The sequence below is a fragment of the Leptodactylus fuscus genome, chromosome 2, assembly GCF_031893055.1.
Source record: "Leptodactylus fuscus isolate aLepFus1 chromosome 2, aLepFus1.hap2, whole genome shotgun sequence".
Classification (NCBI taxonomy): Eukaryota; Metazoa; Chordata; class Amphibia; order Anura; family Leptodactylidae; genus Leptodactylus; species Leptodactylus fuscus.
Window position 1 is genome coordinate 48,549,105 of NC_134266.1, and position 17,122 is coordinate 48,566,226.

Consider the following 17,122-nt stretch of genomic DNA (forward strand, 5'->3'; position numbering starts at 1 on the left):
CAGTATGAGCCAGCATTTAGTATCGCTGCCAAGAACACTCACAATTGCTCAATTACCATTAGCTAAACTAAGAACAATGTTCATGACGCTCATAGTACACAACAAATGGCTTCATACAATCTACTGGGAATATCTAAACTAAAACAATGTATTTTATGGGTTTGCGTAGGGGGGGAATGGGAAATATCCAAATCCAATGTGTCAAGAACAAAGCCTACAATAATAAATATTTTTTAGACATGACAATGAAGATGTTTATTGCCTGAAGTATTGCCTATTGTCGTCTATTCTAAAATGTTCATAAAAAAGGTTCTTCCTTTCAACCCAGAAAGCTCACCACGGTTGTCCATGGACTGTATGTAGCCCTGGGCGGGTTTCACACCTGCACCCGAACTCCATTATGCAAGTTTACGTTTCCTGCCTGAGGAACTGGACAGGAGATGGAAACCGACAGCCACTTTTCAAATCCATTCATTTGAGTGGGTTTGAAAAGTGTCCGTCCATGAGCGTTTTGTGCTCTCCGCAGCGAAACCGTTTTTTTTTAACCGGACACAAAGTCGGACATGCAGGACTTAGTGTCCGATTAAAACAAAAAATGTCACCGCGGAGAGCACAAAACGCGCACGGGCACTCACTGGCCGGCAGTGAATGCAGGTTTCCGTCTTCTGCCGGCAGAAACTGGAAACCTGCATAACGGAGTTCGGACGCAGGTGTGAATCCACCCTTATACCCAAATGAGTTGCAACCCCAGCCATAGCTCATACAAGAAAATGATGTTTTTTCTAGGAAAAGGTTTATTTTGCTTTCATACAATCCCTTTTAAGGCTAAGGCCCCACGTTGCGGAAACACAGCTTTATTTGTTGCAGATTTTTCTGCAGTTTTTTGGGTCAACGCCAGGAGTGAATTGGGTAGAAGTATAAGAACTTCCCATATATTTCTCGTTTTCTTTGTAGCCATTCTGGGCTGTGGATCAAAAAACTGCAGCAAAATCTACAACACAAAAAGCTACGTTTCCTTAACATGGTGCCACAGCCTAAAGGGTTAACCCACGAACAGCAAGTATTCCATATTTACAGGATCAATGGGGTATCTGACTTCTGGGAGTCCTACAGATTATGAGAATGGAGTCCAGTGTCCCCCCGCCCCAATGGAGCGGTAAACACTAGAAGTGCACGATGTGTCACGTGTATTAGATGCAACTTATTTGTGCCCATGCAAGAAATTGTCTCAATAAAGCTATAGTGACATATTTGTTAGCATCCGCCCAGTACAAATTCTATCTGAAATCATGGATAAAGTCCTGCAAGCCCGAATTTTTCATCTGATGACATCAGTGAGAAAATAACAGATGCCCGATAGACCCCATTATAGTCAACGGGGTCCTTTGGGATTCTGGTTCTATAGGGAGAAGAAGTCCAGATTGATCGATGCAGATGTATGCATACCCTCGGGGTAAGCTCACACAGCTGATCCAAAACCAGCTGCAAATTCCAGCTGGAATATGCCGCCCACTGGTTTTAAGTGTCCTGCTGCAGATTCTGCGGCATATTCACCCACAAAACCCACAGAGGGAGACCACTGATGATGTGCCCCATTGTGTCGCTGAGCCTTCCACAACACCATGAACCAGGACAGAATTTGAAGGGGGAGACTCATTTTGCCATATAGTACCCTGATATATACTGATGAGGGATAAGAACCCTGAAACCGTGCTACCTACTGATGGTCTCTAATCTAACTGGTTTGCACTAATTTGCAAAGCACCATTATGTGATATATGACGGGCTGGGTTTATGAGGACCAATTTTATAGAACAGCTCTAAATTCTGGCTCACGGAGGGAAATTCTATAAATATATATACAATGTGTGACATACATTTAGAGGCATATAGTACAATAACCATGGTTTCACAATGGATTTACTAGATAGATCACTACAGCTGACGGTTGCTGGAAATCTTACAAGTAGAATGATCCATGCTAATTGTCAATTTGCCAGGACATTTGAGGAAGTGCCGATCTTATTAAACTTTCCCAAGTGTCATGACAAATTACTTTTCACACAGGTTGCTAAGTTTTTCCAACCGTATAATAACTGTATATAAGTGGCAAAATAAACCCTAATCCAGACATGACCTGGGGTCATTACCACAGTTGAGTTAAAAATTCTACTATTAACTCACTCATTACAATTGCAGAACCATGGTACAAAGCAGATGGAACCTTGTTAGTAAGGTGTGATGGCAGTTTTAATACTAGATTGATACCTGGGATGTTAAAGGGGTTGTTAACTTACTCTTTAAAAATTTAATAATGCTGCTGATAGAGCCAATAACATTAAAAAAAACATTATCCACCCCTCCCCGGTCATCTATTTCCAGCAGTGGGAACTCCAGTTAACTGTTGCAGGCATCCTCCACTTATTTACTGAGTACAACGCGATGTGACACAACTAAATGTTCTCTTCAATTGATTTAGACTGATGCATCTGCAACAGTACAGTAACACTAGGACATCACTTCATTGACGCACAGTGTGGCAGAATGACTACTGGCTGAGCCACTGTTTCTATTATACTCAAAAAAAAAAAAAAGAAAAAATACCATTTGCAATTCATTCTGTGAGGGGCTCTCCTAGTTGACGTTCCTGTGAATCATAGGCAGTATATAAAGCCCAAGCAGAAAGAGAGGTTGTCCATTTTGTGGGAAGAGATTAGGGAGATAGGACTTAAGATTGTCAGATGGCAAAAACACGCAGATAATACAGTATGAGGATTCTGGAGGTTATGTCTGGTTCACATCTGCATTAAGGTTTCTGTTCAGGAGAATGGAATCCTAATCCACTTGAAAAAGAAGTACCTTCGGAAACCCACGGACCCCAAAGGCTATAACGGGTTCCACCAGGTGTCCGCCCAAAACGGCAGAAATGCTGAGAGAACATTTGATCCCTCTTCTTTGCATTGTCCATGATTTCACATAGTAAGTCATCATTATAGCTGGTTCACGTGAATTGAACAGCAAAAAGTTCAGGTTCATTTGAACCCAATTTCTTGCAAACTGGATCACTATCTATCTAAAAGTTCCCCACCCAGATGTATGGAACAGGTTTTTATACAGAAATTCTCAGATGCCAACTTTAAACAGAACCCATCAGAATTACATAAGTCAGGACTGTGAGAACTGCAAATCTTGCACTTACAATGATGGCCGCAGTTGACAAGGTTCCCTCCAACAGATGCAGGATGTCAATCACTAGAGACAAAACTCTTTTCTGAGCCACTAGAGGACTTGTCCAGCAAACCCTCCAGGACAACACAATGACGTATATTGTGTCCTAATGCAAGAAAACAATCTGTCACAACTATTTAGAGATTTCTAAATTATGCATTTGACCTAAGACAACATCCACATAGAGTCGTTGGCTTTTCAGTGGTATCTCTGGGTATTTAGAAGCCCAAATTTACCCACTAAAACGTATTTCTGTCTCTGGATATTGCACAAAAAAATCCAAATAAGTAATAAAATATAGTTAATTTTATTGGAATTTTAATTTAAATATCTATATATCTATAAACATACACGCATGGATGTGCTATGGCTAAATTTGAAAGTCATGGCTAAAACGGGAATACACTATGGGATGGTCATGACCACTAGGCCACAAGTTGTTGAAACAGTTGAGCGTCCTGTTTTATGGGGTTTCCTTAACTGCCATAGAATTGAAGGTGAGCTATGGAAACAGAGTAATAGAGCAGGGTACAATGTTTCTGTAACTCACTTCTATGGGGGTCACAGAAACAGTGTATACCATATCTCCCAGCTAGTACATCCAGACTGCATGTTGGTTGCAGGGAAGGCATCCCTGTTATTGAGGCAGGTGCCACTCCCAAACGTGGGAACCACTATGGCTATATTGAAGACATCCTAAAGATTTATGTATGTAGTGTACAGTTAGGATTCCAGTTTAGGTGCCCCCAACCCAAAACAGAACAAGGACGAAAGGCAAAAAAAGGCCAATGACTACACAAGGGACAGGCTGCTCTTAAAGAGAATACCCCATCTAATGTTACAACCTTGGACATGTGTGCCACTGTTTTTGGAAGAAAGCTGCCTTGTTTTCTAATCCTGAACAAACCCTTTAAAAGGTTATTTTTGGCCCCCTACAACCATTAGCAGCCATTATTGAAGTCTAGTTAACCATGTGGCCCTTGGTCTATGTTATTTTTTCGAATTAAACTCTTCCGTCCATCTCCTGTTTTCCCAGTTAGGGTTTCCTCTTGTCAGACTGGGATAAGTTATTGTGCTACAGTGATTGCAAAAACAGATGAGGGCAAGAGAGTAAAATAATACACAGTACGGTTGGTCATAGGTCACCACACGTCACCGCTCCACTGAGTTCCTCAAGGCGTAATGTACATGATGCACATATAGTGCACGTTTGTAGAAAATAACATACTTTTCTCTATTTGCTAATTACGTCAACGAGGCACAAGACATCCTGAGCCTCAGCAATGTCATTGGGTCACAGTTGATGGACAGGCTGCTATTCACAGGAGCACAATAAACTAGAAGCTGCGAGAAGTAAATACATATATTATTATCTTTCGGCACGCTACTTACACCAACTCTTTTCGTACTTAAATAGGTGACGCTTTGGTGCAGCTGTAAATTTTCCTCTAGCCCCCACCATTCCTGAGCAATTGGTGCTGTTAGTTTCAGTGCCCAATATCCTAACTTGGCTCAGATGGGCGGGAACAGATTTTCTGGGACCGCCCATTTGACAGTAGAGAGCCTAATTATCATACTGTATGCTGAAAATAACAGAACAATTTCTTACAAATGGAGAGGGCTAGAGAAAATTTCCCAACTGTGTCAGAATTGGTAAGCAGAACCTACTGATGGATGAAAAGTAGGTGGACATGGTGATATGGTTTACATACATTAAAGTTGTTGTCCAGTGTCGGATATTGATGGTCAAACCTTAGCAAATACCATCAATATCAGAGGGTTGGGGTCCGACTCCACCAACTAGCTGCTGGATCATCCCCAATGATCAGCTGCTTTTGCTGCTCAATGTTCACAGTATACAGAACTGATAGTATATGGCTCTGTACACTGTGTAGTTGCCATGTCAGGATACTACACTTCAGTTCCTACTCATGTGAATGGGACCTGAGCTATAATATTGCAGCATGGCCACTACTCTGTACATGGAATAATCTGCTTCCAGTTTCATACAATGTGCAGATCTAGCTGATCAGTAGGGTCGGACCACCACACCCTGATAGTGGTAACTTACAGCGTTGGCCAACAGTATTGGCCCCCTGCAATTCTGTCAGATAATACTCGGTTTCTTCCAGAAAATGATTGCAACCACAAACTCTTTGGTATTAAATATCTTCATTTATTTTGCTTGCAATGAAAAAACACAAAAGAGAATGAAAAAAAAAAGTCAAATCATTGATCATTTTACACAAAACTCCAAAAATGGTCCAGACAAAAGTATTGGCCCCCTCAGCCTAATACTTGGTAGCACAACCTTTAGACAAAATAACTGAACAACCGCTTCCGGTAACCATTAATGAGTTTCTTACAAGGCTCTGCTGGAATCTTAGACCATTCTTCTTTGGCAAACTGCTCCAGGTCCCTGAGATGTGAAGGGGGCCTTCTCCAAACTGTCATCAAGAGATCTCTCCCCCACAGGTGTTCTATGGGATTCAGGGCTGGACTCATTGCTGCCACTTTACAAGTCTCCAGTGCTTTCTCTCAAACCATTTTCTAGTGCTGACCTGAAGTGTGTTTTGGGTCATTGTCCTGCTGGAAGACCCATGACCTCTGAGGGAGACCCGGCTTTCTCACACTGGGCCCTACATTATGCTGCACAATGTGTTGGTAGTCTTCAGACTTCATAATGCCATGCACACGGTCAAGCAGTCCAGTGCCAGAGGCAGCAAAGCAACCCCAAAACATCAGGGAACCTCCGCCATGTTTGACTGTAGGGACCGTGTTCTTTTCTTTGAAGGCCTCTTTTTTTTTTCCTGTAAACTCTATGTTGAGGCCTTTTCCTACTTTTGTCTCATCTGACCAGAGAACATTCTTCCAAAATGTTTTTGGCTTTCTCAGGTAAGTTTTGGCAAACTCCAGCCTGGCTTTTTTATGTCTCTGGGTAAGAAGTGGGGTCTTCCTGGGTCTCCTACCATACAGTCCCTTTTCATTCAGATGCCGACGGATAGTACGGGGTGACACTGTTGTACCCTCGGACTGCAGGGCAGCTTGAACTTGTTTGGATGTTAGTCGAGGTTCTTTATCCACCATCTGCACAATCTTGTGTTGAAATCTAGGGAGGTTAGCCACAGTGCCATGGGCTTTAAACTTCTTGATGACACTGCGCATGGTAGACACAGGAACATTCAGGTCTTTGGAGATGGAGTTGTAGTCTTGAGATTGCTCACGCTTCCTCACAATTTTGCTTCTCAAGTTCTCAGACAGTTCTTTGGTCTTCTTTCTTTTCTCCATGCTCAATGTGGTACACACAAGGACACAGGTGGAGTCAACTTTAATCCATTTCAACTGGCTGCAAGTGTGATTTAGTTATTGCCACCACCTGTTAGGTGCCTCAGGTAAGTAACAGGTGCTGTTAATTACACAAATTAGAGAAGCATCACATGATTTTTCAAACAGTGCCAATACTTTTGTCCACCCCCTTTTTTATGTTTGGTGTGGAATTATATCCAATTTGGCTTTTTGACAATTCTTTTTGTGGTTTTCCATTGAAGACAAATTAAATGAAGATAATAATACCAAAGAATGTGTGATTGCAATGTCAATTATTATCTGACAGAATTGCAGGGGTGCCAATACTTTTGGCCAACACTGTATCCTAAGGTTAGGCCATTATTACGTTCTCTTGAACAACCCCTTTAAGTATATATGGTCTAGCAATAAAATGGAAGAGAAGCAGATTTTTCAGACAGGATGTTGTTGGACTGAAAACACACAGAAAAGCCAAAAACTCGATAACACAAGAATAATTTCCGCTCTGGATTTTATAACTTTAATCCACATTCTTTCTTCCTCCTGATAATACAAAGAGGGGAACTCATCCTCTGCAAGGCTATTTATCTGCGGAGGGACAGGCACAGTCCGGACATTCCTTGGCTGCTGACCCGCTGCCAACTTTGGCTTTGCCAACATGTCCTACATTTGTTCAACAATATTCTCCAATGCAGCGATTCTCATTTAAATAGCTTTAGTATTTCACTCCGCAGGCAAATTCTTATATGGAAACAGATCCCATTGTTAAAAAAACACAAAGGAGTATGGTATGGGTAACATAATGCACCCACCACAGTCATATACCCTAGTGTACAGTGCATCACATCTGGAGATATATAGGCTGCATATATATATATATATATATATATATATATATATATATATATATATATATATACATACACACACACACGGCATTACTTGTGCCCCAAACTACGTACACAATTCTGATGGTTGGTGTTAGAGTAGACTTTCACAGCAGACTTTCTTAAGGCTGCCTATCTTTCAGCCAAGTTATTCTTCTCAACTTTCCTACTGACATGCATGCTTAGTTGGTTTAAGCATGCAAGTATTTTCAATTTGGAAAGGGGATTAAGTAAAACAAAACAAAAAAAAAACAACTTTTTTTAAAAATTTTTTACAGCAACTTACCTCTCTCAGGAGAAAAGGATCCGGCATGTTGTAATCCAAATGCGCAGCCCTTCTCTCCCCAATTTCTATGATTAAAATACACCTCTATATGTGGTATATTACATAGCTGACTGGTCCGGCTGAAATTGTCAGGTTCAGCTATTAGTTAATGCCTTTGGACACCTTAAAGTGGATCTGTCACTGGGTCTGGAAAGCCAATTGAGATACATTATCTTATTGGCGCTGTTACCCTGAGCATTTTGGTGTTTTGTTCATCCAAATCTGTTCAGCCATTCCAAAGGTAAAGGCCCTTCTATGTAAATTTGGGTATAATAGCCAAGTGGGAGGTAACAGTATGGTTTCTCTGGGGTGAGCCTATATGTTACTGCCCACTTGACCTTATATATTTGATAAAGTTGTCTATGACCTGTGTTACTATTATAAAAGAAAACCCCAAAACAACATATAAGAATAACACTACCAATGGAAGTAGAATAGACCCCGTCGCCAATATTGTTATAATCTGGCCTGCCGCCATCTAACAGTGGATGTAGTATATGCCATGTTATGGTGATGTGCTGCCACATGGCAGTGTCACATTAATGCAGCACCATCTGGTGGCCACAACAAGGAAAGGGTCATGGTCTGATGTTAAACATTATAGCAGTCCCGTTACAATGTTAAATGGTTCTGGGATGACCATTGTAAATTGAGAACTTTATGGAAAACTTGGAATTAGTTCTAAGGACCCTAAAATTTCACCAAAATATGAAAGAATGAATATTAAAGAAAAATTAGGGTGCGTTCGGTGACCATTCGGTGATTCGGTTACCCATTCCACTTGAAAAACGTGTTTCACATTTTTCAGGTGGAAACCCGGCGGGCCCCATTATAGGCTAAGGGGTCTGGGGCTTCCGCAGGTAACCGATTAGTAAGTGGATTGGGTTTCTGTTTTTCGGGTCCGCTTTGGAAACCCCAACACAGGTGTGAATCTAGCGTAAGATAGACATAACAACGTAACAAACATAAAGGTCAGAAAAAGCTGCTGGGAGCTCTGTCCTGAAAAGTACATTAAGTGCACCCTAAAAATAATATGGAGCCACTGTCACTTGGTGCCCATAGGAGCGGCTCATTCTGTCACAGGTAGAGCAACGTATAGAACATGTAGTACTGCACCGTACTGTAGAGAGGCGCTACTGGTCAGCCAGTCTGTGTATGTACTCCACTAATTTTGCTGGAGCTGCCAGCCAAGCATTGTATGTCGAGTCTGACTTTGAGTACAATGTTCAGAAATGATCATCGTATGTAAAGAATATTATATCCTGAGCCCATTTTAACTCAAAGGATCAATGTAGTTACTTACTGTGTTAGGACCATATTGGGAAACTTTGCATTCAGTTATTGTAAGGCCTGGTTCACATTTGCGCTCAGTATTCTGTTCGGGGAGTCGGCTTGGGGAACCCAAGGACCCCATAGACTATAATGGATTCCGTGTGTTTTCCACAGTACTTTTCTCTCCTCAGGTTCCGTGCAGACACCGCACGGAAAACACACAGACCCCATTATAGTCTATGGGGTCCATGTGGTTTCTTAGCTTTTTAATGCATTCAGTATTCCATTTGATAGGGGGGGGGGTCCCCAAGCGGACGCCCAGTATAGAATAGCGAACGTAGCTGTGAACCAGGCCTAATATTGTGGTAGATTGATATTGGTATGCATTATCCAAGAAGCAGGTTACCCAGTACATCTACAAGTTTTCCAGCAAGTTCCTCTTGTATATAGAAAATAAATAAAACCCATATATAAACAGTATTTTATGTTGTTTATTGGGCTGTGATAGTCCGTTAGCTGACAACTGCACCCCACCTCCTCTGATTCTGTGTGAACATAGCCCAAACATTGTGGTCAGGGTGGTCTTTTCCCCATGAATATCAGATTTTATAGACAATTCCTATTTCACTATATATTTTTCTTTTACTGTAAATCTTGCCAATTGAGACTGTATATCTCAAGAAAACAAGTTAAAAGCCCGTCGCATGGGAGCTGCTCCTGGATGACACAGGAGATGGTCGTCTTCTAATCTATACTTGTCGGTTTAATTGGTTCAAGCTCGACTTTTCAATGGAAACGAATTTCCTTTTGTTTTCTAGGAAGCCATAATTGAGAAAATAAGCTGAGGCGAAATCCAGGGGCCGGAGAGAGAGCAGTCACGTCCCTGACTCTGCAGGGCCTTGTGCTCCGGCAGGGGCTCAGGTGTGCAATGAATACGCTTCAATCATTGCTTATTTGGTTTGATATCTAATTCTTCTTAATTGTAAAAAACTAATTATTCCATACAATCCCGGGAACTATCGCTCTTAATACCTCTTCATCCCAGAATCCTATGTGTTGTATTATTACAGATATAATGAAGAACACCATAGATGTAATCTTTCTACATGTACAATAAATATGCATACAATATTTGCATTTAATGGATACGTCATGAAAGGAATCGTACGGAATTTTTAATTTTTTATATTCCTTGCATTTTAAGAATATAATGTATATACTGCATTTCCCGTGTATAGCTGATAGCTATGGGGAAATCAGTTACTGAACCCAATATGCATTACAAAATGTATACAGAGAAGTCTAAAGGGGTATTCAAGGTTGAAGAGATTCATTATCAATATCAGATGGTGGAATGTTGAGAAATTAGCACCCCCGCAGATCAGCTGTCCACAGCAACCACTAAGACTGGAACGGCCACAGAGAATAGAGCTGGAAGTACAGCGCAGTTCTCTTTGTAGTGGATCAGCTCCCATTCACATGACTTTGCATGCTGGAAGGTCTGGAAATTACGTAATACTTTATTTCTCCTGTGGAGGTGCTGCAGGAGAATTGAACCCTTGCTTCAGCATCAGCTAATGGCCGCTTCCTTCACTTCACTTCACTTCATTTCCCTTCCCTTGGATCATAGCTGATTGTTTGGGGGAATCAAACTGTAATCAATTTTAGGGGGCCCTTCTAACAAAAAGGAATTATTCAGGGTGGACAATCACTTTAACATAATATTAAAGGAGAAAAAGATAAAAAATACCTATGGTTAAAATATTTAAGAGGGACCCATAACTTCTCATGAAATCACAATTCGGGAGTATTTTTTCCTTTTTCTCTGGTATTCCTCCTAGAAACGTAGGAACAATTTGTGTGTTACAAGATGGAGGTGTCCAGTCAATGCCGCCAATGCCAGGCCGTAGATACAAACACCTCTTTGACAAGGGGAATGGTAACAGCCAGATGTCAAGTTATTCATACATTTCTAGGAAGAATTAACAGAGGAACAACACAAAGCAGATTTGTAAGAAAAGAGGCTCCAGAATGATTTTATGAAGAATACAAGTATTTAGTTAGAGACCTGTCAGGAGACGTTCTGAGTCGTCTTTAAAAGTGGATTTTTCATCATCTTCACCCCGTCCGGTTCTTTGCATCCTTCAATGAGCACCGCTCCACCGATTCCAACATAGTTGGATGTATTCTCTAGCTCCTACAATTCCTGAGCAATGGGTGGTGTAAGTTTAACTAAACTTTGGGACACTTTTGATTTTCTGGCAGTATTTCTATTTTCTCTACATATTACACAGCCCCGTCCTCCATGTACAGTAACATTCAGTGAGAGGAAGGAACAGAACTCAATACAGAAACAAGAGGAAGAGTGAAAAAAATGCAGGATTTCACAGAAAGGAGACAAAATTTGTTAATAAAGTACATTACAAAATTCATTAATGACATAAATACTGCCAGAAAATCAAATGCTGTCTGAAAGTTTTGCTACACTTTAAGCACCCAACATGCTGATTCGGCTCTCTACTGTCAGGTGGGCAGTGCTAGGCTGGGGCAGATAGTCTGGGACCACCCAGCTGACAGTACTGAGTATAATTAGCATATTGGGGGCTGAAACTAACAACACTGATTGCTCTGAAATGGTGGGGTTAGAGAAAAATTCCAACTATGCCACAGTCAGTGAAACAGTGCTTATTGAACGATACAAAGAACTAGATTTGTTGAAGGTGATGAAAAGTCCTCTTTAATATACTGTATTCACCAATTCTTATCTGTTGTATATGCGGGAGGCAGCACCTGATGAGATACACGTCTGTCTCAGGGATCTTTCCCTTGGGATGAGACTTAATACTGCCATCAGGAAGACAGTGCTGCTGTTTTCCTCTCTCTACACGCAGCCTGTGATGTAATGGCTTTTATGTAGAACATCCCAAGCGTCCTGTTTGTTTTCAAGAAACTTCTCTACGTGGGCTGTATCCATCAGCCGCAGCCCTTTGCCATACGTTCCAGGAGACTTCCTGCATCACAAGGATATAATGTATATACTGCAGCAGAACGTGTGAAAATTCATGTAATCGCTGATATGGCCGATAGGACGGCATGAATAATGTCACTGGAAAGAATGTAACAAAGATAATATTTCTCAGTGACTACGCTATCTCCTTCCCTGTCTGCACGCATGGAGTAGGCTGCTTACACTGCACATTTAATGGTGTTCTGGCAACATTGTATTTGTTATTGATCAGATAATATCTTTTTATGGCTTGTTTGGGTAAATGTCACCTAAAAAAAATGACACAAAAAATCTATGTCATGCAATGTTTGGTACTACAATTACAAGTGACTGGTGCTGAGCTGCAATATCAGATACAGACCACAGCGGAGAGGGGTGCTGCTCCTAAAGTGGATTCTGCTTTCTAATCTTCAATAAGCCCTGTAAGAACTTTGTTCTAGTGGCGCGGCCTCCATTCCCAGCCAGACTAGAAGGCACTTGCCTCAGTGATCACTAGGGTTGAGCGATCAGGATCGGAAAAGATCGGATTCCGATTGGCGATCGAGTAAATTTCGCGATCGGAATTCCGACCTGATCTTTTCCAGCGGGATCGAGGTCTGAGATTATTTCAAGATTGGCTCAACCCTCACGTAACTTTTCCCATAGAAAAGCATTGATTAGGGTTGAGGATCGGGATCAGAAATAAATCAGATCCCGATTGGCAAATTTCACGATCGGCTGGAAAATGATCGGAAATCGGATTTTGAAATTGATCCTGAAATCTCAAGATCGTCTCAACCCTAGTAGTCACATATCCATGAGACCAGTGATTGGCTACTTGGTCAAGGGAGCCTTACAACCTCTGGTTGTACCAGAAGTGAAGGGGCATTGGAAGGGGCACATTGCTGGGTATAACACGATTTTTCTGTGCATCTGCTATGTATACTTTTACCTACCAATAACACTAACAGTGTAAAGTTCTGGGGATTTTACCTTTTTATGACTTTGTATAACAATTTTATGAGTGTAATAAAGTGATCTACAACAAAGCAATTCTGTAACATCTCTGCCAAGTAAAAGCATCCACTGTTTTTTTTTTTTTTTAAATATTGTCAAGTCAGCCATCAATGGGATGACAGTGTGAACTGGCGCGTAGTGTGAGGTTTGCAGCCTGTGAATGTAGCAGTGTTGTGCGACAAGTATAGCACAAAATTACACATGGCATTGTTGTTTGCGACACATGGCGTCAGGACTGGATTTACCAATGGGCACAGTAGGTCAGTACCTGTGGTCGAGCCTTGGCTTTATCCAGTACAATTGTTCTTCTGCTGCTACACATTACTTAAGCATGCTTCAAGAGCCGTCCTGTGATAGCTATTCCTCTCTACTACCTCATGTACATGCATACTCAGCTCAGCTAGGCATGCACATGTAACCAATGGCAAGAAGATAGTAACCTATGGTGGCGGCCTGCTTTCTGGGGTAAAAAAAGGATCAAGCACAAAAAAATTCAACATGCGTGTACCTTTCTTTCCCTTGGGAGAGTCATACACTTAAGACAGTATCTGGTTCTGCAGAAATTGGCAGGTTCTGACAACTTTTCTCTTGTATATAGGTCTTTAAGAGGGCTAACAAGTAGCAGGATCTGTAGCTCACCCCCATTGATGTGTTTTAGCATGTCCTGACCCCTTGGAATATCCTGAAGTTTAGAGAGGATTCCTCTGATCCAGCCATGGCCTACCTAAGCCATGCTGTGACTGTAACTACAATATCTCATGTTCCATTGAAAAGCTTTTATTTCAGATTTATGCCATTTTATGACATAGTCCATCAGGATCGCTTGTAATATCTTTAGTGGGTGGCCAATGTGCACAAAAATAAATTGTGCAGACGATAAAGTATGTGCACGTATATATGACAGGTCCGATGTGGGTGTTCTCATTGTAGTCCGTAAGTCACATCATAACATTACAGCACAGGCAATATCTGCACTGAGCAGAATAACAATTCAAGTCTGTTGACATAAAAGTGGGAAAAAAGCTGGTACAAATTCTATAGAAATCGAATGAAGAAACCACAGAAAAATCTTTATATGGTTATTTTGCTTTTGCTCACAATCAAAGCCTTGGCCCCATTAGATGAAATATTTCTGAGGGTTCTCCCTCCATTATAAAGCCCCCACATAGATCCCCTTTTATCTGGGGTGTAACCCTTTCTTTGTGTTATACTTGCCCACCAACTCAATAAAAAAAAAACAACATATGGCATTGTCTTCCACTGGACCTTTAAAACCCTATTATTGTGTAAGAATTAAGCCGACCAGATCCTCTCGTTAGGAAAATGACATAGAATCGTGTGCACTTTAACCATAAAGCAAATGCTGCAGCTGCTGCAGAACATCGGTGACCTATACAACCCCTGCGATGTTTGTTCCGTATGGGTGAAGAGAGTAGAGGAGATGGATTTGTTGGTTCCTTCCATAGGATGAGAGCTGGTAGACTGGAAATGCTAGGAGATGTAGTGATCTTCTCATATCCCCTCCCTAAACAGCCCATAATAACAGACTAGACATGCTGGGATTTGTAGTTCTCTCTTTTTATACTTCCCCTGCTTGACATGCTGTGACTTAGTTCCCCCTGTTATACGCCCCTCCCTGTAATGCCGCCTGATATCCTATAATCACAGCCTAGTCATGTTGATACTTCTGATAAGAACTCATAGCGGCCTGGGCATGCTGAGACTTGTAGTTCTCTCCTCTAATACTACTGTCCACTTTTAGGCTGGGCTCACACTACCGCTGCTATCTGCTCCAGGTTTCCGTTGTAAATCCTTGGTAAACTGGACAGAGGACGGCTTGCCAGCGGTCAGCTTTAAAACCCATTCATTTGATAAATGAACTGGACTTTGTGTCCATGCAAAAAAAATGGTTTCCAGGTGGAGAGGCCACATTCGGACACTGGCAGTTACCTTTCAAAACCCATTCAAATGAATGGGTCTTAAAGCTGACTGCCGACAAGCCGGCCCCTGCCCAGGTTCCCCGGGGTATACAATGGAAATCTGGGGCGGACAGCAGCAGCAGTGTGAACCCAGCCTTACCTTCATATGGTCTGCAGGGGTGTACTATACTCCACTCACATCTGTACTAGTGCCTTCTGTTATTCTGCTCAGTCATAGGGGCAGAATAATGAATAGCACAGAAGTGACAGATCTGGCAAACCATAGACACCAGCCACTGCGGGTCCCCACTTATTATAATGGATCGGAGTGAAGCATGCTACACTATTTTGTCCAATATTTTTAGATGTGAACAGGACCTTATGAGATTGTGTAGAAGCTGTGGTATAATATATGTATATAACGCAGTTTTGCAGCAGCTGATGTTAGTATGAGGTTGTGTAACAATCTGATATTCTTCAGCACCTGAGTTTTGTAGTATGATGTGCAGCAGCCAATGTGTAAAATAGGATGTTCTGCAGCAGGTGAGTTGCCTAACATGTTGGGGGCCCAATAATGTGTTAAAACGACCTTGCATAGAACCAAAGCACACGTTTACAGGAGTCAGCAATAAATTGGTTATAAACCTAATCTCAGTATCTTGTAGAGGAGATTCTACAGTTTCCAAATATACCTCTGTTATCCAGCTTTGGTGCCCCATTTACATCTAAATTGATGTTCTATGCATATGCAAATGAGGGGGAAAGTGGTTTGGGCGTGTCTTAGCTTGCCTGGCCTTGGATCCCAACTCTAGATTCCTGGGTAAAGCACTTTTCCCTTGCATTTGCATATGAATAAAACACCAATTTACATGGGAATGTATAAGAGAAACACATTTGGAAACTGCAGAATCTCCTCTACAAGGTGCTGGGGTTAGATTTACTGCTGACAGACTCCCTTTTCGTTAGAACTTACCGAATAACCCTCAGTTTTCTTTTGGCACCATTTCAGCAAAGCATTTCTTTTGGAGCCTCCGTATTCTCTGGCTAAGGCAGCTAATGGGTCTTTTCGTTCCACACTGAGCAAAGAAAAAAAAAATATATATATATATGTAATAATATATTAATATATCTCTCCTTAATACATGCATGATATCATTTGCCATCCCTATAGGGTTTATGCCATGAAAATTATTTATCCTCTATAGGATAAAGGATAAATACCTGATCAGTTGCGGTCTGACTGATGACATCTCCACTGATCCCCAGAATGGGAGCTCCTTTCCCGCCACTGACTGTTCAGCCTGTAACTGGTGGTGGATGGCGCTCTCATTCCTTTCAATGGAAGTGGCAGAGATAGCAAAGTAGAGCACTCAGTTATCTCTGGTGCTCCAACCGAAGTGAATGGGGGCACCGTCCACCACCAGTCATGCCTGTTTTTAGCCTGGCCACATTCAAGCTGAATGTGCAGTGAGGGTAAAAGACCCCCATTCTCAAGATCGGTGGGGTTTTGATAGATGGATCGAGGATGAATTCTTTTGTGGCATAATCCTTTAAGTAGAATACATTTAAAAATATCGATACAGGATATGGCACAAACATCTCATAAATGCAGGGTCCACCTCTGGGATCGAGAACAAGCGTGTCCCCCATTCATTGTCCTGCCTGGTGAGGTGGCCACCAACATCCAGAAGGAACGTGAGCACAGGGACTGTCATGTAAGTTTGCTCGGCAGGTTCCGTAATGTTCATTGCCTGAATGTAGTACTGGCAGCCACCTCTACCAAATGTAAGATTCCTTACCTGTGTCTTCTACACTAATTTTTGGCTCAGGGCGTAAGACATGTATTGCAGAGTCATATATTGTCCTGAATATTGTAAATATCCATTTCCTGAACTTGTACAGAAAGCAGCGGTTTCCTTGGGCCGGCATTAATAAAGATTTGATTCGATATTAGACTAAACAAGACACTGACTGATCTAATTATAAGAAGACATAGATAAGATCTTCTCACAAAGCATTATCTTGCCTTCAGCAAATAAGAGGAAGGATGAGATAAAGGACCGATAGGTCAGCAACAAGAAAGGAAAAATGTATGTTACATGTATGGTATGTGTATATGTAATACTAAATGATTGTAATGGAGAGTAAGAGGCCATGATTAGATAGGCCCCATCACCCCTTA

General features: G+C 41.6%; 1 protein-coding gene across 2 annotated transcripts in view; it reads right to left on the reverse strand.

Annotated features, from left to right (window-relative positions):
• Positions 1-17,122, reverse strand: part of SPECC1 (sperm antigen with calponin homology and coiled-coil domains 1) — a 260,851-nt gene that overhangs the window by 34,640 nt on the left and 209,089 nt on the right. For both annotated transcript variants that reach the window (XM_075263737.1, XM_075263738.1), the window contains one exon: positions 15,914-16,016. In XM_075263737.1, coding sequence (XP_075119838.1) covers positions 15,914-16,016 — 103 coding nt within the window. The remainder of the gene's footprint in view (positions 1-15,913; positions 16,017-17,122) is intronic.